The following is a 24,475-nucleotide window of genomic DNA, read 5'->3' on the forward strand; positions in this document are numbered from 1 at the left end:
CTGATTTATAGACTTGACTGTTGACAGAAGCCGGAGCTGCAGGGAGTTTCGTAATGTATTTTCTTTAATAAAAGTAGCCAGTTTCTTGTCTGCAGGCTCTGCCTTTGGGGGATTTCTATGTGGATCCCATATTCTTTTATTATTTTAGGGCCACCGTGGGGTTTGAACTTGTAATATCTTAGTCAGCACTATAGCAATTACATTGTATCCATTCCCCAAAATAATTCACACCAAGACTTACAATAAGGAAGGAGACAAAGGATCGGAATCTGCTAAAGTTCTGCTGATTGAGGACAGACGCTCCTCACTACAACTCCCAGCACCCTGGGCAGAATATACTGTAAATATATATTTATATCATTTATACATTTCCAACAATAATGGAAACCAAAATACCTTGTATCTGCAGGGCTGCTTTTAACTGGTGGGGAGGAAAACAGACACTTTATGGTGACACTAAATATGTAGAAGCACCCTACATAGCTATAGCCATTTGGCTGTTGTTGGACTACAGCTCCCTGCACCACCAACCAAAAACACTGGTATTAAGTATTAATGTTTCCATCTTTCCATACTATACCTAATTACCTAATACAGTCAATACTATAGGCACCATCTCTCTCTACTATACCTGCTATCCCACAATCACACTCCCTTCCCAGAGACTATTATCCACTGTTACTATAGACACCATCTCTCCCTACTATACCTGCTATCCCACAGTCACACTCCCTTCCCAGAGACTATTATCCACTGTTACTATAGGCACCATCTCTCCCTACTATACCTGCTATCCCACAGTCACACTCCCTTCCCAGAGACTATTATCCACTGTTACTATAGGCACCATCTCTCCCTACTATACCTGCTATCCCACAGTCACACTCCCTTCCCAGAGACTATTATCCACTGTTACTATAGGCACCATCTCTCCCTACTATACCTTCTATCCCACAGTCACACTCCCTTCCCAGAGACTATTATCCCACTGTTACTATAGGCACCATCTCTCCCTACTATACCTGCTATCCCACAGTCACACTCCCTTCCCAGAGACTATTATCCACTGTTACTATAGGCACCATCTCTCCCTACTATACCTGCTATCCCACAGTCACACTCCCTTCCCAGAGACTATTATCCACTGTTACTATAGACACCATCTCTCCCTACTATACCTTCTATCCCACAGTCACACTCCCTTCCCAGAGACTATTATCCACTGTTACTATAGACACCATCTCTCCCTACTATACCTTCTATCCCACAGTCACACTCCCTTCCCAGAGACTATTATCCCACTGTTACTATAGGCACATCTCTCCCTACTATACCTGCTATCCCACAGTCACACTCCCTTCCCAGAGACTATTATCCACTGTTACTATAGACACCATCTCTCCCTACTATACCTGCTATCCCACAGTCACACTCCCTTCCCAGAGACTATTATCCCACTGTTACTATAGACACCATCTCTCCCTACTATACCTGCTATCCCACAGTCACACTCCCTTCCAGGAGACTATTATCCACTGTTACTATAGGCACCATCTCTCCCTACTATACCTGCTATCCCACAGTCACACTCCCTTCCCAGAGACTATTATCCACTGTTACTATAGACACCATCTCTCCCTACTATACCTGCTATCCCACAGTCACACTCCCTTCCCAGAGACTATTATCCACTGTTACTATAGACACCATCTCTCCCTACTATACCTGCTATCCCACAGTCACACTCCCTTCCCAGAGACTATTATCCCACTGTTACTATAGGCACATCTCTCCCTACTATACCTGCTATCCCACAGTCACACTCCCTTCCCAGAGACTATTATCCACTGTTACTATAGACACCATCTCTCCCTACTATACCTTCTATCCCACAGTCACACTCCCTTCCCAGAGACTATTATCCCACTGTTACTATAGGCACATCTCTCCCTACTATACCTGCTATCCCACAGTCACACTCCCTTCCCAGAGACTATTATCCACTGTTACTATAGACACCATCTCTCCCTACTATACCTGCTATCCCACAGTCACACTCCCTTCCCAGAGACTATTATCCACTGTTACTATAGGCACCATCTCTCCCTACTATACCTGCTATCCCACAGTCACACTCCCTTCCCAGAGACTATTATCCACTGTTACTATAGGCACCATCTCTCCCTACTATACCTGCTATCCCACAGTCACACTCCCTTCCCAGAGACTATTATCCACTGTTACTATATACACATCTCTCCCTACTATACCTGCTATCCCACAGTCACACTCCCTTCCCAGAGACTATTATCCCACTGTTACTATAGACACATCTCTCCCTACTATACCTGCTATCCCACAGTCACACTCCCTTCCCAGAGACTATTATCCACTGTTACTATAGGCACCATCTCTCCCTACTATACCTGCTATCCCACAGTCACACTCCCTTCCCAGAGACTATTATCCACTGTTACTATAGACACATCTCTCCCTACTATACCTGCTATCCCACAGTCACACTCCCTTCCCAGAGACTATTATCCCACTGTTACTATAGACACATCTCTCCCTACTATACCTGCTATCCCACAGTCACACTCCCTTCCCAGAGACTATTATCCACTGTTACTATAGACACATCTCTCCCTACTATACCTGCTATCCCACAGTCACACTCCCTTCCCAGAGACTATTATCCCACTGTTACTATAGACACATCTCTCCCTACTATACCTGCTATCCCACAGTCACACTCCCTTCCCAGAGACTATTATCCCACTGTTACTATAGACACATCTCTCCCTACTATACCTGCTATCCCACAGTCACACTCCCTTCCCAGAGACTATTATCCCACTGTTACTATAGGCACCATCTCTCCCTACTATACCAGGCCATTAACCCACATTTTATCAAGTGAACCTACAAAGTGTGTTTAGGTAGAGCTGTGTGACCTGTACACCAGGAAAGCTATTAAGAGAAAAAAGCCTTTGTGTGCAGAGGTTAAAGTGAGTGAATTAATAATTACCAAGCAATTAAAGAAAGGAGAGCTGGGAGTCAGCAATACACGGAGTATATAGAAAGAGCCATTAGCATGAAAATGAAACATAATCACAGCACTTAAGTCACCAATAAAATCTCCCTGTGACATGAATGTTTGTGGGGTAACTAAAGGGAAGAAATAGAATTTGGGGACGGTAGTTGGGCTTCTGTATATTTCTGTGGACCTTTCGCTGATTTCCCAGCACATTTTTCTCCCGTAATTACCTCCCACCCTCCTCTCCCTCTTGCTGGGTGTCTGTTCATTTATAAGAATTACCTGGCAGGAATAATGCTGCCAGGACTTGTTCTAGACGATTGCTTTCTGTCTGAGAAAAGGAATGACCTGCTGAATGTGACCGGCGTGTGACCGCTGCCTTCCAGCTGACCCTCAGTCCTGTTAACTCAATGGCACCTCTTGAGGCAAATAAATGGGGTCAAAAGTCGCAGGTCTGCCTGGTGAGTCAGCGCGCACACATGCAGCTATAGAGGAGCAGTGACAGCGGGGGAGCAATGCGTCAATTCCTGCACCTCTCCCAGGACACAAATCAAACATTCCGAGCAGCAGGACACAGGCCACAAAGCTCTTATTCAACCAGGGAAAGTGGGATGAGAAGAAGCGTCCAGCAGAGGGCAGCAAACCCCTTCTGCGCCCCCAACTCACGCAAATATATTTTATTTATGGCAACCGAGGAAATTAACTTTTTTTTTTTTTCCTTTATGGAGACGCTGCCACATCCAGCTAAATACAATTAAATCAGGAAATGCTGCAGGATTCCAGTAATTAACACAAACCCTCCGCCATGGGGAGAAAGGAGAACACGCTAATAACCAATGGCGGCAGCTGAAAACTTCTATGGACCCCAATATATCTGCTCAGGAGCCCTCCCCTAAAGTGCAGCCTTAACCCTATATGCCACAGCTGTAAGCTCTATGGGGCAGGGACCTGCCTTCCTTATGTCTCACTTACCCCTCAGGAAAAGGCCACAAAGGACCCGGGCCAGGGGCGGCAGAATTTTAGGGGTGGCAATATGGAAGCACTGTGGACATGCTGGAGATTTGTTAGCTTGGTATCTCCCACGTGCCAATGTCTGTGCTCAGACCAAACAAGATAACATTTGCACATACATGCACACACACATATGAAGGCGGGGAAATGGATGGGGGGCAACAAGTGGTCCCAGTTAGGGGCACCCTATGTCTAAATCTGGCCCTGCTTAAACTGCATACATACTTTATTCCTAGAATCAGGACTATATGGACAGGCCTTTCCCATACCTTATTCCTAGAATCAGGACTATATGGACAGGTCTTTCCCATAGCTCATTCCTAGAATCAGGACTATATGGGCAGGCCTTTCCTATAGCTTATTCCTAGAATCAACACTATATGGGCAGGCCTTTCCCATACCTTATTCCTAGAATCAGGACTATATGGGCAGGCCTTTCCTATAGCTTATTCCTAGAATCAACACTATATGGGCAGGCCTTTCCCATACATTTTTCCTATAATCAGAACTATATGGGCAGGCCTTTCCCATAGCTTATTCCTACAATCAGGACTATATGGGCAGGCCTTTCCCATAGCTTATTCTTAGTATCAGAGCTATATAAGCAGGGCTTGCCTGTACCTCTATTCTCCATATGTTCCATCTGATCTTGCACGTATTATCAAGCCACAAATTGGCAGCTCCCTAGTCACCCACACAGGTTAATGGTCTCCCTCCGTGGCACCTCCAGTTAGAGACTCACCTTGCTCAGGATGTGGATAAGGTCGCCTCGCTCAAAGGAAAGCTCATCATTATTGTCACTGAAACAGTTCCAGAGTCCTTGGTAATAATCTCCATAGGTGGTCACAGCTTCACCTGGGGGGGGGGGGGGAGAAGAAAAATGTCCTTATTTCTGTGGCTATTAGTGAACAAGGGATAGATAAGTTCATAAGTAAAGTCAGTTAACTCACTCTTGACTCTTGACTTGACAGATCCTCTATAGCAGGGATCCTCAACCTTTTGATCCCGTGAGCAACATTCATAAGTAATAGGGGTGGGGGAGCAACACCAATATGAAAACTGTTCTTGGGGTGCCAAATAAGTGCTGTTATTGGCCATTTGGAAGCCCCTATGTGGATTGTCAACCTACACGAGGCTCTGTTTGGCCGTACATCTAGTTTTTATGGTGGAAAAAGAGAGGTTCCTTCTTGCTCTATATGGACACACTGCCCTCTGCTTTTTATTCCAGTACCCATCACAGTCCTCCAGTCTCCAGTACCATTTGCTGTTCCCTTTTATTCTGAAAGGTAAAACTTACTGATACATCTAACACCACTGTTCCTATTCTAGTGTCTTACTTCCCTGCCTTCAACAGTAACATCCGCGCTCTCTGATCACATCATTGCTGGCTTTTTCCTTTTTGCAGCCTCTAAGGAAAATCCACTAATGTGTAGGACTCTCTGTGTAGTTTCTTTTTCCAGCTGAAGGAACCGGACATGTGCTCATGCTCTAATTGGTATCGTAGGAACCCAAAAGTGTTACAAAGAGCATTTCCCCTCTCAGCTCTCTCCATGCCAATAATGTCTCCTTCACCCACATTGGTAAAGTCTTGGCACCCATGCTTAAGATTCTGGGCACCCATGCTTTAGATTCTGGGCACCCATGCTTAAGATTCTGGGCACCCATGCTTTAGATTCTGGGCATCCATGCTTTCGATTCTGGGCACCCATGCTTAAGATTCTGGGCACCCATGCTTTAGATTCTGGGCACCCATGCTTTCGATTCTGGGCACCCATGCTTCATTTTCCATCCAGCAGTTCATGTACCTCCATACCCGACTGCTGATCTTTTTTCCTTACACCCCCCACCACAGGCTCTCACAGATGGAGGGCCCTTACACTGACTAATCATGGTGTGTGTTATCAGAGAGCGCTAGGCATTTCCCCTTGGCTGTCGGGGTTCTGAGGTTCATCCTGAGCAGAGGTGGAAAGTACAAGGTTCTGGTGGAAAGGAAACACGTGGCAGGACTGAGCCAGGTGGTGGAAAGAGCAGGATTCCGGCTTGTGCTCTATCTTTGTCTCGTCATGTCTAGGCTGTATGTATAAATAAATATATATATTGCTGCAGACAATACAAGTCCCACAACATTGCATATCCTTTTGCAGGTTTGTAAGCCACAAATCTTACCGATATGAGAGCAGGGTTGAAGCAGAATTGAGTTACTTGTGAAAGAAGTTAATTTTATTTACCTGGTTTCATCTCATAATTCGTCGCCTTTTCATCTTCGGATTCTTCCAACTCTTCTTCACCTGCGAAGAGACACAATGTCAAAACTCGGGAAAATAAATCTTTTATTAGGACACTTGGAAGGTCCTACAACAGGTGCACAAAATTCCGCTGAATACCGAACCGAATACTAATTTGCAGATGCATATGCAAATTAGGGGAGGGAAGGGGAAAACATTTTTTACTTCCTTGTGTTTTGACAAAGTCACGTGATTTCCCTCCCCACCCCTAATTTGCATATGCACATTTGCATATGCAAATTAGGATTTGGATTCGGTTCGGCCGAATCCTGCTGAAAAAGGCTGAATCCTGAATTTGGTGCATCCCTAATTACAATGGGGTCAATTGCTTTAACAGATTGTTGTGCGTTTCAGATTACAGATAAAATGTATTTTTAAAAAAATGGATTATTTGCTTAAAAATGACAAATGTGTTAATCACCTGTCTTCTGCAGCAGTGTTGTATTTAACAGGAATACCCATTGATCTGCACTTGCTATAGCAGGTATGAAGGCCAGATTACTTGCATGCTTGGCTACTTGCAAGCTACCATTGCTACCGCCCCTTGCATTAGTCTCCTTTCTACATCAAGTCCATTGTGGGATCTCCTGAGATGGATTCATTGCTACCTGTAAGGTGGAGGGACTGGACAATTCATTGAATATTGCAAAAGGTTTCCATGTTTGCCTGATTGCCAGCAGGTAGGTGCCCTGTACACAATGAAGTGTACCCCTGTTCTAGAAGAGTGTGCCAGAAAAGGGCAACATAGATTTGCATTGATATGAGGGTGCCCCAAATCCTGCTACTCTATAGCACAGCACCTGTACACGGCACACTGTATAGTTCAGCGGTTAGATGGTCTGAGGACAAACACTGAAAGCAATGTTCTGTGGTGAGACTCCTTCCTGCGCGAGAGCCCACCTGACTGCTAATGCTCGTGTACCGCTGTCTCGGCTAACCGACGACAATCAATGAGAATTAGGTCAGCTCTTTGCGAGTTACAAATTGGATCCCAAGCAAAGGGGTCAGTGAATCGGTGGCTCGGCCCCCCATTAGAGAGAAGCATCCCTCCTGAGTAAATCAGACTTCATTGTGCCCGCCAGACACAAACTCATTCCCATTGATTTGAAGATAAATTATTGAAAGTGGCTTTGCTTGCATTCTGCATTTCTAAAATGCAACCATGTAAATGGGCTGTGGATACAACGGAATGGGAAGCACCCCACCCTTCCAATCTTTGAGGGCAGCGCTATTAGAGATGGCTCTTCAGTAACACATGGAGGGACTGTACAAGAGAAAATATTTCCCATTTAGTGGGATACAAACAAAATATATAGCCAAGCCTTGTGCTTGGAAACTCGAGCTGTGATTCTTTTCCATGGAAAACCTAGAGCCGTGACTGGACAGTGCAGTTTGGCAAATATCATTAGCAGCGAGGATCTTATAAAGAATTCAACGGACATTGCAAATGAATGTCTGCTTGTTTCCTGGCCTCACATAAATGGCATTGGTGGCTTTCTCAAACACAATCATCCGCGCTTATACCAGTCAGTCTGGAACATGATCTGCTTTCTGCTCCCCAGCCAGATCTCTTAATGTTTCCATTTTAGATAATACATGGCAATTTGCTCCGGACAAGCTCCTTGTTTCAGCATGCTTAGTCACAACTCCTTCCCACCCACTCTCAGGCCTTAAGACACGATCCTCTAAACCAGTGATCCCCAACCAGTGGCTCATGAGTAACATGTTGCTTCCCAACCCCTTGGATGTTGCTCTCAGTGGCCTCAAAGCAGGAGATTATTTTTGAATTCTTGGCTTGAAGGCAAGTTTTAGTTGCATAAAAATCAGGTGCACTGCCAAATAGAGCCACTTGTAGGCTGCGAGTCCGCATAGGGGCTACCAATAGCCAATCACAACCCTTATTTGGCACCCCGGACATTTTTTATACTTGTGTTGCTTTCCAACTTCTTTTTACATTTGAATGTGGCTCACAGTTAAAAAAAAGTTGGGGTCCCCTGCTCTAGAACAAGGCGGCTCACTGTCCAGATGTTACCCACCAGAACTTTACACATGACCCCCAACCAACCCAAGCTCTATGTATAACATCATCATATATAAATGATCAGGTCCCTGTATTTACCCAATAGTGCATAATCTGCCAACTGCATGGAAGTCCTTTTCCTTCAGCTCAGGTCCTGAGGATAGACCCAAATAGATAGTTGTGGAAGAGGCAGGAACCTTGGGCACATTACTGGAAGAAATGTCTGTGCCAGTTTTGTAACCACAATATCTGACTTGCCTGTTCCCCACACGTTAAGCCAAGCCAACCCTCCACCTCCTGCTGGTCCACACCCTGTATGGGAAGAGATTGTGCTGTTGAGGCCTTATTAATATAGGGGAGTAGGACAGAAGCTGTGGGGCACAGATGCCTAACATGTCAAATCATCGGTCTGGCACAACTATAGAAAACAAAACCAGTAAAACTTTCTCTAGACGCCATCATGCCCAAGAGTCCAAGGCCCCACCTAAGACTTACAGTAAGAGCCATGCCCTGTTTTAACTTTACTTAACAAAGATGCAATTTGTGCCCAGTTGTTAGCAGCATGTAACATTTGTCTAGCTGGCAGTTTGTTGGCAAATGTCGTATTTTCTGCTTTTGAGATTTGAAGCGCTAACCATGAACAGAGCACACCATTACACCCAACTTATTTGGCTCAAATCCCTCTGTGAAGCACTGCATGCCAGAGTAACGTACCACCAATTTGCTTCAGCGCTATGTACGTTTATTTACCGTTTGGGGTCGATAATTACTTTAGTGAATGGATGAGAGGAAAGGGTTGGGTTTCTACTGCATCTGACCGTCTACTGTGAGCATTGCCCCTACTACTGTAGTTGGTTTGTAAATGAAAAAATACCTAACCTGCAAGATTTATAGATATAAATTTGCTTATTTTTAGAGTAAACACATATATTGGGGGCTGCCTTTAGCTGAACAGGTATCAAGGTAGACATGGGCTGACCTTCCTATTATCTGAAATCTGGATGCCCAACTGGCATTGAGATGCGGCTCCTCTCACCTCCATATCTCCCCATGTAATATGGCACCTCCAGAAAGAATATCAATAATAAATGTCAATAAAACAAGCTTGGCATCTATACCCTACCGTCTATTTAAGGGACATTAATGGAAGAAAAAAACCTTCGTTATGAATCAGCCATACTTTCTGCCCCTTTTCTAGACAAATCTGGGTGAAGATGCAGATCATATCTCGTAGAGCCACAGGGTTGGCAGAGATCCCTTGAGTTAAATTAGCCGTTGCCATTAACAAAGCATTGCAACCCGCGCCATGTGCAGAAATACTAAATCAGGCCCTGAAATGGAGCAATGGAAGTCACAGCAGGGGAGAAAGAAACCTCTCTTCGTACTTGAGCCCTTCTTAATCTCCTGCTTTCATGGCGGGCACCTGCTCCCTCCTCTGAGCACAAGGTGAAAATGTTTCCCGGCACTAAGTGATATTGCCCCCACCACACTGAGTGATATTGCCCCCGCCGCACTGAGAAGGCCAGTAAGAGTATCCCGGCTCGGCTGTGCGGGTCCCACAGGGCTTCATAGTGATCCGTCTCACTTTCTCGCTGCCTTACGGGAAGTCTCTCTCTAGAGGGAAGAGTTTTTCCTGCTGTAATCGCAGACAGTCTCTGTGTTCATACACATTTATTGCCATTAATGGCCTTACAGTCTTCTGAGCTGGATTCCTGCTCATCTCGGAGACGACGGGAGGGCTGGAAAGGTCTTGTGTGCTGAGAGAAGGTCAGTTGAGTTAGATTAATAGGAGAAAGGAATCAGCCTTGTATTGGGTTTATATCTGACAGCCGTACTTTTATCACCGAGAGTTGATCAAGACCTGCGTTGGCTGCTCATGGGTTATACGATCATTTATAGTCATTAAAATAAAGAAAATCACATAAACTCTACAGTCAGCGGTGGAAAAATAATAAGAGTACGAAAGTAGGGTAAATTCCTCTAACAATAAAACATAAGTGTGAATAACACAGTCGTGTTCAGATCTGGGGAGGGTCAAGGCCTCCCCACTGGCACAAGAAGAACGAGCGGTTGATAACATTTCACTCTCCATCAGCCCATCAGCAACAGAAAAGAACGGTCTTATTTAAAATATACTACATGAATAATTTTACTTGATTTTCAATGTCTGTTGAAACAGGGTTATTGGCTACAGGCTTGAAAATGGCCAGTTGAATATTGAACAATTGGCTCATTAATTTCAAGACATAAATGGAGACAGAACAATGGAGGGAGGTACAGGGCACACACTGACAATGATTAGATGGGATCAAAAGTATCTGCTGATGGGTCTCTATAGGGTCCCATGGGTGGGCAATTCTGCCGAAATTGTCTTAGCAAATTGTTCTATGGACCATGTAAAGGAAAATGGAAATGGTTTAATAATCCTACACAGTTACCAAACTGCACCACCGCAGACTTCCAAAAATACCTCAATTGCTCTGTCTGTGAACGAAGTGCTGCGGAGATGAAGGCCGCCATCTTGTTCCACTTGATATTACTTTCCAAGTGCTTTCGGCTCAGAAGCATGCACAGTGGATGCTGATTTGGCCCTGACTTCAATTGCGCGTGCCACTGGTCACCAATAGTTGAGTAAATGACATCAGGTGGGACAAGATGGCAACCACTAACCCCCTTTAGATAATTTGTTTTTTATTTGTATTCTGGGTCTGCTGTGATGCAGTTCTGGAAGTGGGAGCTGGGCCAGCTTCACATGATAAGAAGGATTTAAGAAGTATCAACTTGTTAAATCCCATGTGTTGCCCATATGAGACAATCCCTTATCTCCGTTCTCTGGAGAGGGACCGACTTTACAAAATCTATGCTTCCAAATAAGACAATAGCAGCAATTAAAGAAGGGGCCCCAAAATAAAGCAATAAAGCTGGGCCTTAAAGGAGAAGGAAAGCCAGTAGCCACAACAGTGCAAGATGTAACACTATATTTATTCTGCAGAATGCTTTACCATACCTGAGCCCTAGAAGCTCTCTCTGTTTGTTTAGGATAGCAGCTGCCATATTAGCTTGGTGTGACATCACTTCCTGTCTGAGTCTCTCCCTGCTCACTCATAGCTCTGGGCTCAGATTACAGCAGGGAGAAGAGAGGAACAAACTGAGCATGCTCAAGCCCTAGCCCTGGAGGTTTAAGCTGAAAACAGGAAGTCTGATACAGAAGCCCATGAGTACACAATAGAAGGAAAGAAATGTGCTGTTTCTTTTGACAGAGGACTCAGAGCAGCATTACTTTGATGCTTTACTGGTGTATTTATATAGATCTTTCTAATAAAGCTGACTTACTTTTAGCCTTTCCTTCTCTTTTAATATGGGGGGGGGCAATTATTGCAATTTATCAGCACTGCGGTTGGTCATCCTGTATTTAAACATTAATGATAATGCACAGTATATTTGTACATATAGCCTAGTAACCTCAAAAGGATGGACTGCCCTTGGCAAACACCCTCCTTGCTAAGCCCTAAACACAACCCTAACTAGCAGTTTGCTGACCAGCCACTGTCTGCTGTGCACATCAATGGTTTAGATAGAGAGAGTAATTAGAAATCCCCTGCAAGCAGGTTAAATACTTTGCTTAATAGAGTGTTGGTCACAGTAGCAAACACTCAACGCCAGCCCTGCACCCTTTCCCTGCAGCTTATTCCACCCTCTAGGCCCTCTCTGCATTGTTTGGTTACATGAGGGATAACCGACAGTGCAGAAAGGGAAGAGCCCGCGGCACAGCCGTGCATGGACTCTGAACACTGACGACATGGACAGCGCCGGAGAAAAATCTCGCAGGAGTTGGGTTTTAATGTAGCAATTTGATTCAATTTTCCACTCTATAAAATTACCCATCAGCGCTCCTTGCTGTCTAACAGACACCTTCACTCTTAATTTAACAATCTGATCCAATTCTGCCAGGGAAATTGGAAAAATTTATCACCTGTGAAATTTTATTTTTCCTTGGTTGTGTCTGTTTTTGTAAAACTTCATTAACGACGATGACTTGCTGAGGAAATAATGCTTTTTGTGTGTGTGTGTGAGCGTTGCTAGGGACAGAAGAAACGGCCTCTGAAGTGACTGTATTCACATTAACATAATCAACCAAAGACCAGAGAAGCCTCTGACTGGGAATTAAAGGCACAGGCTGCATTTAATGTCAAGACCCAATCACCTGGTATCGATTCATAGACATCATCTTCCTGCAGGCTGTCTTTTATATTATTTGGAAGACCAACTGCTGGAGAAGATTTTGGGCGTTCAACATCATCATAGGGTTCCTCATCATCATCCTCCTCATCCTCATCATAGGGAATAATAGTCGACTGTATGTCTGGGAAGAGAAATAATAATGATAATAGGTATCTTGGCTCTTAAGCATGGATGTGATTTTGTCTTTTTCTTCCCTTTGTTAATAAAGTTAACTTGAAAAAGTCCAGAAACTTTTCATATCATAGGGGTTATTTATAAACACAGGGGCAGGTTTGCTCCTGAGCAGTAACTCATGGCAACCAATGAGATGTTGGCTTTCATTGTTCTTCCTGCAGCTGGCTGATAAATGCTAATCATTGATTGGTTGCTGTGAGTTACTGCCAAGGAACAAATGTATTCAGTGTTTATAAATGAGCCCCACGTGAGACTTGGCAAAGGTGTCCCTCCCGCGTTTCTACATATTATTTATTCTTGGTCTGACTCACCTTTCACCAAGAACTGTATCTGTTCCACCCAGTCTCTGGCATCGTTTGGACTGGAAGCAGTAAACTGTAAGACAGTAACACACCACCGTTGTTATCAACTGAAAGATGTTGTGGTTCTAGAAGTGACAACTGCACCCTGTATTGCCCATTATTGTCTCAATGACCGAAGGAAGCCTTGAACTTACTGCCTAAACTAAGTCAACTTGAACTCCGTGTCCCCAGGAACACCTCACCATGTTCCGAATGATGTGCAAGCTATTGGAATTCCCAGGGATGCCCATGTGCTGCCCACAGATCCAAACTGGGTATTTTAAAAAGGCCTTGGCATTTCAAGTACACGCAGAGATCCAATAAATAGCGACTGTCTATGAATCTGCCAGAATCCATTAATTAGACACGAAAAAGCACACCGGCACACAGGATTTGAAGCTGCAGGGCAAGCCCTTGCAATTTTTTAATGCAGTGCAGGTGCACCTGCACTGCATTAAAAAATTGCAAGGGCTTGCCCTGCAGCTTCAAATCCTGTGTGCCGGTGTGCTTTTTCGTGTCTACTTGAGAGGTTTGCCGATTCCTCCATCACCGGGCACCAGGTACTACAATATTGGACGGGTGTCGTGGGTGTGCGATTTCCTCTACAGCTACCTGAAGAATCCATTAATTGCCAGTCTGGACCTGGCTACCCACCTCAGCAGAATGGAGACATTGTGATTGATACATACGTCATGGCACAGCACACAAATTGGAATGGGGCAAGGTGCAAATAATCAGGGCACCAGAATTAGCTCCATACTTGCTAAACGAGCCGGGCTCTTACCTGGAAGACATGTTGGTCTGGAGTAACAATTTCGAAGCAACCTTCACGCCGGGAGTCTTTGCGAATGTGAGGCGTCAGTTGTGCTAGAGAATCTTTTATAGGAAAACCACCTTTGGGCTGCTTCCCTGCAATAACAAAGGGCGATAGTTGGTGGCATTCTGCCCCATCCATGGCAAACATTCTCTTAAACTTATATTAACCAATAACTCATGAACCTCACTTCTATTTACCTTTCTCACTGGAATAATATAGGAAAGTTCTCTTAGTGAGCACACACCACCTCTTCTGCCACTCAGATCCAAAAAAGCCGTGATCTAGAATAAAAGGAAGGAGAGCCACAATGAATATACAAAGCAAGGCTGAGGGTGAGCCAACTGCATAGTGTTTTGCAGAAAATAAATGGGGATCTTTTAGGCTGGATTTTTATCAAGCACCAGTTTTTCCAGGCATGTCTCCACATTCCACATTTTGCATCCTATTCTTAATGATTATCTTCCGTAAGCATCAGAAACCTGGCTACAGGGCAAAGTCATATGTGGCAATTACAGGAGAGCACGAGGATTAAAGTGCACTTCGAGTATTCCCGAAGAAAGTACATCGGCTCAATATAGATTTTTTTAAATGCAGCAGTTGTATTCTGTGTATCAAACAAAACAAGTATTATGATATACGAGCTTATTGGCATCGAGGGAGAAGAAACATTATATGAACATTTATCACCAGGCTCCAAAGACCAGAACACTTGTGGCAAGTCAGTCTACAGGAGGATACAGAACATTTAAAGAGAGACCTACAATATTTCAGGACCCAATACCTGGAGCAGATCTTATCAAATGTTTTGTTAGTTCCAACATGTACTGTGTTTGTATAATGTATCTTTAGTCTTCTGAACCAGCCAGCTGAACCCCAATGCCTTATGTTTATAAGGATAAATAGATAGATAGATAGATGATAGATAGATAGATACATAGATGATAGATAGATAGATAGATAGATAGATGATAGATAGATGATAGATAGATGATAGATAGATAGATACTGTAGATAGATATTAGATAGATGGTTAGATTATGGCTGAATGATGTCTGGATCACGGCTGGTTTGTTAGATGGTTGACTAGATGCTTTGCTAGATGGTTAGCTAGATGGTTGGCTAGATTGTTTGCTATATGGTTTGCTAGATGTTTGATAGATGGCTGGCTAGATGGTTTGCTAGATGGCTGGCTAGATGGTTTGCTAGATAGATACTGTAGATAGATATTAGATAGATGGTTAGATTATGGCTGAATGATGTCTGGATCACGGCTGGATGATGGCTGGCTAAATGGTTTGCTAGATGGCTGGCTAGATGATTTGCTAGACGGCTGGCTAGATGGTTTGCTAGATGTCTGGCTAGATGGCTGGCTAGATGGTTTGCTAGATGGTTGGCTAGATAGTTTGCTAGATGGTTGGCTAGATGGTTAGCTAGATGGTTTGCTAGTTGGCTGGCTAGATGGTTTGCTAGATGGCTGGCTAGATGGTTGGCTAGATGGTTAGCTAGATGGTTTGCTAGATGGCTGGCTAGATGTATGGCTGGATACATAGATGGATGATAGATACAGACAGATAGATCAGATAGATAAAAAAAACCTACTTCAGTATGAACACCTCCTAAAGCAGCCTCCAAAGTGCCACATTACCTTTCTTTCTCCTCTCGAGATAGCCCTGTTTCAAGACTTTATTAAATATATCTTCATCTTCAGATTCCTCTGGAAAAAAAAAAATAAAGAGTTGAAATTATTTTATTGGTTATGGAAAGATAATTTCTATGCGTAATTGACATAAATTATATATACATACAATACAGTGCCCAAGGTGAATGGCTGCAAAGTACAGGGGAATGGCCAGGGCATGGCACCCATGAAAACTGAGGTGCACAGCAGATGGTAATACAGGTATGGGACCTGTTATCCAGAATGCTTGGGACGTGGGGTTTTCTAGATAATGGATCTTTCCATAATTTGAATTTTCATATCTTAAATCTACTAGAAAATCATATAAACATGAAATAAACCCAATAGGCTGGTTTTGCCTCCAATAAGGATTAATTATATCTTAGTTGGGATCAAGTACAAGCGACTGTTTTATTATTACACAGAAAAAGGAAATCATTTTACAAATTTGGATTATTTGGTTATAATGGAGTCTATGGGAGACAGCCTTTTCGTAATTCGGAGCTTTCTGGGTAATGAGTTTCCGGATAATGGATCCCATACCTGTATAGAAAACATGGCACGGTAAGTGCAAAAATAAGGGCAGACTGTAAATAGGGGCGATAGAACATGGCACAGCGCCCAGGAAGTTTTGGGAACAAATGATCTATTTGAAGAAGGACTGAAGAATGTGACATTGCTGGGGGGGTGGAATGGTTAATAATAAAGCGTCGACAAGGAAATGAAAATGCAAAGGTCGTTACTTAAGCTGGAATGTATATTTATGGAATATTTAGTATCTGGTTATGTGGCTTGCACAACATGTGACAAAATATGAATATTACATTAGTGTCCCCCCCACACCAGAGTACAGACCCTGCTGGCAGGAGCATAACAAATGCCGCTGTAAAAGTTTTATTTCCACGTTAAGTCTCCCGCCCGCAGCAGGATTGCAGAGTCGCTCCCATCAGTGTGCACTCAGGAATTGAATTACCCAGGGGGGAGACGATGTTGATGAGCCTTGCTTCGCTTATTTAATTTCATTTACTTTCAGTCCATTAGCAGCATGGGGCTTTGTGTATCCCCACAAGAATGTCACAGGCACGAAAATGTTGTATAAATTACAGGAAGATAAGCCCCGCGCCACGTACCCAGGAGTCTGGTTCACCAAAAGGTTTGTTCCCCGTTCCCTCGGCCTCGTAGGACTCGGCCCTTATTGTTTCCTGCCTCGGCTGACAGTATTTATTTGACAGTTTGGGAGAAGGATTTGGCCCCATTAAAATTAAGAGGTTGTATTTATCGTTCGCATTCAAGTGTTCCCAACACTTTCCTGTTCATAAAATGGATCTGCTCTTGTTCTATGGTGATTTACCTTCCAACCCGATTAAGAACTTTATATTTTCCAGATAAAACATGAAAACGTGGTTAATAATGGGCAATTAAGGGGGTCATTTACTAACCCCAGCATGCTTGTTAGGGGGTGGGGCAAGATAACTGGGGCAGGGGGGCGTCAAATAATTGCACAAGGCCAAATGTCAGCTCTACTACATGTAAATGGAGCATCATTATCTCCTTAAAGGAGAACTAAACCCTAAAAAATTTATATTGCACGAGGCTAAAGTTTGAGCTTGTCAATAGCAGCAATGATCCAGGACTTCAGACTTGTCACAGGGGGTCACCATCTTGGAAAGTGTCTGTGACACTCACATGCTCAGTGGGCTCTGATTGGCTGTTGAGAAGCTAAGCTTAGGGCTCGTCACTAATTATCCAGCAGAAAATGAGCTTCCCTGGCTGTAATATAAGCTGATGCTACAGGTTTGCTGATTATTCAATTCTGATGCTAATTGCACTGGTTTCTGTGCTGCCATGTAGTAATTATGTGTATTAATTACTAATCAGCCTTATATTGTGACATTTCTATTCTATGTGTACTGTATATTGTGAGTGGCTCCCTAAGCTCAGTAAGTGACAGCAGCACAGAGCATGTGAATCAGTGAATCAGCAGAAAAGAAGATGGGGAGCTACTGGGGCATCTTTGGAGACACAGATCTTTACTGCTAAAGGGCGGTGGTTGCCTTGGGCTGGTACAGAAGCACAAAACATCATGTACACCATTTCTACCTACATCTTTAGTTAGGCTTTAGTTCTCCTTTAAGTCCTGCAGGCAGCTTACCCCGATAGGTTGAATGCAGTGCACTAAACTTTTATTCATGAAAAACACACGTTCTGCTGACACTTTACTCCTTCCAAACAGTCCTAAAAACCTATTGGTACAAAGCAAAATGGGCAACTGGTGACCCTCCAGATGATGGTCCAAGAAGACACAATATCCAACCTACAATGACTGAATGAATGTTCAAGGTCGGTATAAATAACCCTAGAGAAGAGGTCTCCAGCCTTTTATATTCATACGCCTCATTCAAATCTGCAACATCTATGTGAGTATGAATAGAGTTGCTAGGGAGTCGATAAATAAGGGATACGATTGGATATTTTCATAGTTAGTAGCAGCCTTTGTTTCTTTGCTTGTTCTCCAAGTCATGGGATAATGAGCACCTGCTTTGAGGGGAGCAATATTTAAGGGGGGATGAGCTACGTGTTGCTTATGAGCTTAAAACTGGCATATTTCAGCCCATATCAGCTAAACTGCCCAACCACTGCTCTATATGAGAGCTCACTTGGGTGATCCCTCTATTATTTAGTTGTCTCTGTCTCCCATTTGCGAGCCTGGGAGGAAATCTGCCTCCTGGTTCCTTCCTATGCTGCATGTAGTCTAGCAAGGTCACTAGAAGACCTCTTGTGAATGCCTTTCTGGTTTAATAAAAAGGATTACAATCTGCATGAAATTGTGCAGGTTCATATATATTGGAAAAGGAATTTGTATAGTAACATCCAACCATTGATCAGTGCAAATCTCCGACAGTCACCAGTGACCTAAAATATGGCTGTTCTCAGGTTTGTGCACCACGAAGAAGGGAGAGGAGACAGGTGGTGTCATGGCTGACAAACCACAGCACTTTGGAGAGTGAGAAGACAGAAATGTGCGGATTAGCCCGAGACCATCAGGCAGAAGATTAACAGCGGAGACAGGCGTTCCTCATGCAGAGAGACAGTGATCATGAGACCGTACAGATACCGATCAGCGGCTCCCTCGTTTATCAGGAGCACAATGCATAATCACCTTTTGTCCATAAACTCAAAGTCAAAAACTGAAGTTTGTGCCAATTACTTTGGGGAGAGGGAAGGAAAAAGGAAGAACATGCGCAAGGAAAACGGCCTTAATGAGGCTACTGAAAATACAAGGCAGGTTAATGGCTTCCTACTGGTGCACTGCTGAGCTGAATTCTGACATCTGCAATTAATAGTGGGATTTGGATAAAGAGAAAGCAACACTCATCCTCTCTCCTGTAACATATCCACATCACACTGTAGGGGACGCGGTTAGCTATGGAGTGAGTGTACTACTGAGTGTAAAGGCCTGGCACACTGGGTGGTCCCATACCTCAGCCATTGACTTCCATTTCTTTCTATAAGAAACACCAGAACTGGTGGATCTCCCTTGAGTATTTTGGTGCTGTGACCCCTTCTAGCTCCCCAATAATTGCGATAAAACCCTGTTCATTACAGCTTACAATCAAAAATGTTTGCATAAAATGATATGCGTTTTGTACTTTTATCCTCGTTCTTTCCCCAAGCCCCTCTAATGTTGGCAAAATTAGTTTTTTGTCCCATTCTAAAATAAAAACAGAATGTAATTCAAAATATATTTTAATGGGTTGGAAATGTCATCAAATGGGTCATTAACCCCATCCCTGATGCAACGATTTAAACATGCTGCTGTTTTTAAACTTGAGTTCGGACAGAGAGTAGAAGGCGGAAAAGCAAAGCCAGGTCTTTCCCAACCAACACTATTAAGCTAATGACAATACAATAGCACTGCCTTTACCTTTCGTTATTTGAAAGCAGTATTATATACATATATATGGGAAGAGAGGTGGCAAGCAAAGGGAACAAAATAAATGTGGAAGATGCTGATGGGAAGAAACAATGGAAGAAAAGATACACAGCACAGAGAACTGCGTGAAGAGGTAGAAGATCAAAGAGGGTAGTGGTGCCAGGGCTGATTTCCTACCACGAAATGTATGGGGTCACTTTATATCAAATTGTCTATAGAAATTGTAAGTCAACGCTGTAATGAGCTGCTTTAAGAGGAGCAACCAGGTCAGCAACTCTACATGCCCCCCATGGGAATCATCCTCGAATGACAGAGGAGAGAAGGGTCAACAGGGAAGAAAAAGAAGAGAATACTTGGCCAAGATGGAGGGTGAGAGACCACCAGAGAGGGACAAAGATAAAATTGCTTCAACAGAGTGGCTTTAGGAACGTTCCAGCATAATGAGCAAACAATTCCTGGTAACAAGAGCAGGAGGAGTAAAAACCGGGTAAGAATAAAGTGTAAAAGACTAGAAGAATGATGAAGACTAAGTATGATGAAGATTAGTATGATGAAGATAAGTATGATAAAGATTAGTATGATGAAGATTAGTATGATGAAGATTAGTATGATGAAGATAAGTATGATGAAGATGGGATAGGACAAAGGGAAGAGAGTTATGATGTAAGCTAGTGGTATAATAAAAGTTAACTATATATGGATAGTGCTTATCAGACATGCCTTCCTGCCCCCCCCCCCAAAACCTCTTGAGCCCCTCAATGTAACAAAGTACCACCGAATCTACTGGTAGGCTCAGGTCCTATGGGGCCCTTTTCCTTTATAGACCTACACAGCAGCTATACCATTTTGCACAAGCTCTAATGTTTGTCAGGGTGTGACCTCAGTATCAGATTCTCAGGTGGGGTTTGCAGGGCTTAGTCTGACACTGGCTGAGAATAGAAATAAAGAAAATGGAATAAACTGGTTTCAGAGCGGGATGTGGTTTATGGTCATCTTCTACGTTCCCTGCTTTTTCTGTTGTACCTAGAACTGGTGGTGAGTCCTAGTACTATCAGGACCTACAGAAAGGCCTACGGCCCAATACAGCTCTGCTTACAGTAATTCCAAGTCCTGGACACGGAGGAGAAAGGAGACACCAGTGAGAGTGAATTTGCCAGATACTACATATCCCTTGACTCCAGCTCCAAAGGAAGATGTATAGATGTTTCACTAGACTCCCAGTACCAGTGAGGCTGCTGAAGATCCACAATCAGTTGCTGACAAGGCAAAGGTGTGTTCATGTGGAAAGCTCCAGAACTAATGGCAATCACTCCCGTGCCAGTGGCAACGTCAGTTCCAGTTATGGGCACTAACCACTGAGCATGACAAGCACGACTCCTGCTAATGGTAATCCCAGCCCAAAGCTGTACTGAGTCAGTCACTTGTGTAACTCCAGTCCCTCACACTGATCCCCATTACCATTTTGCCTATTCCCTATATGAAACCTGTTGCTGTAAAACCTTTGTAGGGTTTATGTTTAATATTCAGCTCCTGCATGCCTATAAATAATATTAATTTGTCTGTCCTTAATTAATATATTATTATTATTACTGTAGTAGTGTTAATGCCTTCCTTGCTTTAGATTTTTTGGGGGGTTCAGGGAGTCTGGGAGCACAAGAATATGCAAAGCCATACTGTCTCCATGTGAATCGACTGCCTCTTTCTATGAAATTGTACTTACTTATTTTGAGTAAGACTGACAACGAGCTGCCGTTTTGTTAATGACACTAACGACCCAAATCAATCTTCCTCAAGAATTCCCTTGAATCCCATTAAACATACAGCGTATATACTGCCTGCATCTCTCTATTCCCCATGTGAATAACCTACATTATGTGTTATGGTAAATGTCAAACCCTCTATTATTTCTACAGACTTCTCCGTGCAAGAATAAGAGAATGGAAACAATTTCTTATACTGTGTATTGCACCACATTGTATCATGCCTTCTATCTCTCCCGATCTCCCTATCTCTGTATTGATCTCTCTATCTTTGTATAGATCTCTCAATCTCTCTCTCTATCACTCTCTCTCCATCAGACTCTCTCTATCAGTCTTTCTCTCTCTCCATCAGTCTCTCAGTCTCTCTCCTTCAATCTCTCTCTCTCTCTGTCCATCAATCTCTCTGTCCATCAATCTCTCTCTCTCTCTCTCTCTCCATCAAGCTCTCTCTCTCCATCAAATATTCAGAGTAATGGATACTACACCCAATTTTAGAAAAAAATAATACATTTATTACAAAAAAAAGGAAAATAATCACAACAAAAAATATACAAAAAGATATTGGTGAGCCCGATGCGTTTCGACCTTAAGGGTCTTTCTCAAATAATCAAATAAAATATCAAAAAGGCCTTTTTTGATGTTTTTTCTTTGATTATTTGTGCCCCTGAGGAAGACCCTTAAGGTCGAAACGCGTTGGGCTCACCAATATCTTTTTGTATAATTTTCGTTATTTGTTGTTGTGATTGTTTTCCTTTTTTTGTAATAAATGTATTCATTCTTTCTATAATTGGGTGTACTATCCATTACTCTGAAGATGTGCAGCTTTACCTGGAGACCCTTATGGGGAGTCCCCTATGGATTGGCACCCCTCATTTTTATTTAAGTGTGTGCACCTTCTCTCTTCACTCTCTCTCCATCAAGCTTTCTCTCTCCATCAATCTCTCTCCATCAATCTCCCCATCTCTCTCTTCTGGAAATAGGTTTGACGCTATAGTGTAAGTCAAATGTTAATATGTTGTTGGGAAGTCACTTACTAAATACCCGTCTCTTTAGAGGAATCGTGGCTGGAACTGAGATGATTAACAACCAACCCATTGTGTTGCTCCCCTGTGGGATGTACAAAGGGTAAGTAACACAGATCTATTTACATGGATTGCAGTAATACATGTTCAGTTATTTCTGACATTAGAAGACTATGGGAAGGAATATTTCCAGCTTGAGCAGTAGTTGCTGTTTGGATCAGAATTTTAGGTTGTGGTATCTTTGTTATACCCCCAAGCATATAACTGTATATATATTACCCACAAGGCCTACAGCATTTTGGAGATTTCCATCTCCATGAGAAAACCTTGGCAGTCAAAACACCCAGAGTGCTATAGGCTTCACCGGGCATTACAATACCCAATGGCAGAAAGCTGATACAGAGAATAAAATAGGCTTTGGACAGTGCAATTGCGTTACACAGTGTAGACATTACTTTTAGCGAATATTAAGATAATTTGTTTTTATGATCCAGTAGGGGTCATTTGCACAAGTGCAAGAGCTAGTGACCAATTGGACCTCCAGCATTGGTGCAGAGAGCAGTGGATGCCCTGACCAGTAAGTACAAACTGCCAGTTAAAGGCTGGCAGTAAGCACAGAGCCCGGTTAAGAATGGCTCACACAAAGCAAAAATATTCAGCCTGACAAGAATAACAATAACCCATTTGGTGCCCAAATTAGACTGATATGATCATGAATCCCTCAGGCCAATGGTTATAGAGACGAGCAGCAATGAACCACATCCACCGCCCAATGCAAATCTAAGCTGCTGGTCATTTTTCAGCCTGCCCAGTTAACAATTAAAAGAGCACCAATCAGGCACCAACTGGAAAGGGCAACATTATTGGTCCATAAGTATTGCTGAGAATAAACATACTAAAAATCATATATTATACCTTGTATCCAAAAAAAGATACCCAGCCATGTCTGACTAATTCTGTCCAGCCTTAGAAGAGGTCAGTGAAAGTAAAAGGGGTTACAGGAGACAGAAATAACATAAGGAGATCTATGACCATCACAAAGTTTTATGCACATGAAGGGAGCAGGTTCTCTTAAACAGCCGTTATGAAACAGGGGATTGGGTCGATTACACATTTAACTAAAAAAAACGATTACAATATGACTTGTGTCAGTTAAGCAGACTGCCATCATTGACTATATATGGTAAAAATGTGTTTTCCTGAGGAAATGCAGCTCCCGTTGAACGAGAGCATGAAGGGCACCTAAAGTTTAGAGCAAAATGACTGCATTTATCATTGTTAAACAAACAGGGTAAATGTGAAGCTCTCATTGCACAGCTCATTAAGTCGGCTAAGAAACATTCATGCAGATTCACCGGAGTCCTGCCGCGCTCCCACCTGGGGACCCGCAATACAGTCGGCTTCAGCGCAGCAGCTGCTGGGTCTGCCGAGATGAGCCTCTTGGACTCTTGTGTTTATAGAAGAGGCCCAGTCCTTCTGCACTTCTTCCACATTATACACTGAATATCGAGAAAATCCAGCATGCTTATGTAATTGCTTTCTTAATAAGAACAGCCACTGAATATGCTATTAAATGGAAGCCAAACTGACACTTTTTGCCTGCAGGGGAGTATGAGTGGCAGTTTGTTCCTGTACTCTTCATGTATAGGTGGACAGTAAAGGTGGCCATACACGGGCCGATAAAAGCTGCCGACAGACCGTGTCGGCAGCTTATTGGCCCGTGTATGGGGCCCCCCGACGGGCTTCACCGATCGAGATCTGGCCCGAAAGTCGGCCAGATCTCGGTCGGATGGGACAAAAAATCCCGTTGGATCGCGGCCGCATCTATTCGTTGATGCGGTCCCACGATCTGACCGCCCGTTTAGGCATCGTTAGGATCCGATCGTTGGGCCCTAGGGCCCACGATCGGATCAGCCCGATATTGCCCACCTCAAGGTGGGCATATCGGAGGGAGATCCGCTCGTTTGGCTCAGTGTATGGGCACCATAACTCAGGCAGACAGAAGGCATTGCTGTATTTAGTTGGCAAAGTGTCTCGACATCCCGGAAGCTTTGCTAAAAGTAAATCTTATAAATTCAGGGTATTTTAGAAATGATTATTATTCTTTATTTGTCTATTTACATTTAGAGGCCTATTTATCAAAGGTCGAAT

At 43.3% G+C, this 24,475-nt stretch overlaps 1 protein-coding gene across 2 annotated transcripts in view; it reads right to left on the bottom strand.

The window, feature by feature from the left end:
* skap1.S (src kinase associated phosphoprotein 1 S homeolog) overlaps window positions 1-24,475 on the bottom strand; it is a 152,045-nt gene that overhangs the window by 12,393 nt on the left and 115,177 nt on the right. For both annotated transcript variants that reach the window (XM_018238028.2, XM_018238029.2), the window contains exons 5-11: window positions 15,576-15,644; window positions 14,128-14,211; window positions 13,898-14,022; window positions 13,084-13,147; window positions 12,561-12,719; window positions 6,280-6,339; window positions 4,794-4,906 (exon numbers count right to left, since the gene is read on the bottom strand). In XM_018238028.2, the coding sequence (XP_018093517.1) occupies window positions 4,794-4,906; window positions 6,280-6,339; window positions 12,561-12,719; window positions 13,084-13,147; window positions 13,898-14,022; window positions 14,128-14,211; window positions 15,576-15,644 (674 nt within the window). The remainder of the gene's footprint in view (window positions 1-4,793; window positions 4,907-6,279; window positions 6,340-12,560; window positions 12,720-13,083; window positions 13,148-13,897; window positions 14,023-14,127; window positions 14,212-15,575; window positions 15,645-24,475) is intronic.

The sequence above is a fragment of the Xenopus laevis genome, chromosome 9_10S, assembly GCF_017654675.1.
Source record: "Xenopus laevis strain J_2021 chromosome 9_10S, Xenopus_laevis_v10.1, whole genome shotgun sequence".
NCBI classification, from domain to species: Eukaryota; Metazoa; Chordata; class Amphibia; order Anura; family Pipidae; genus Xenopus; species Xenopus laevis.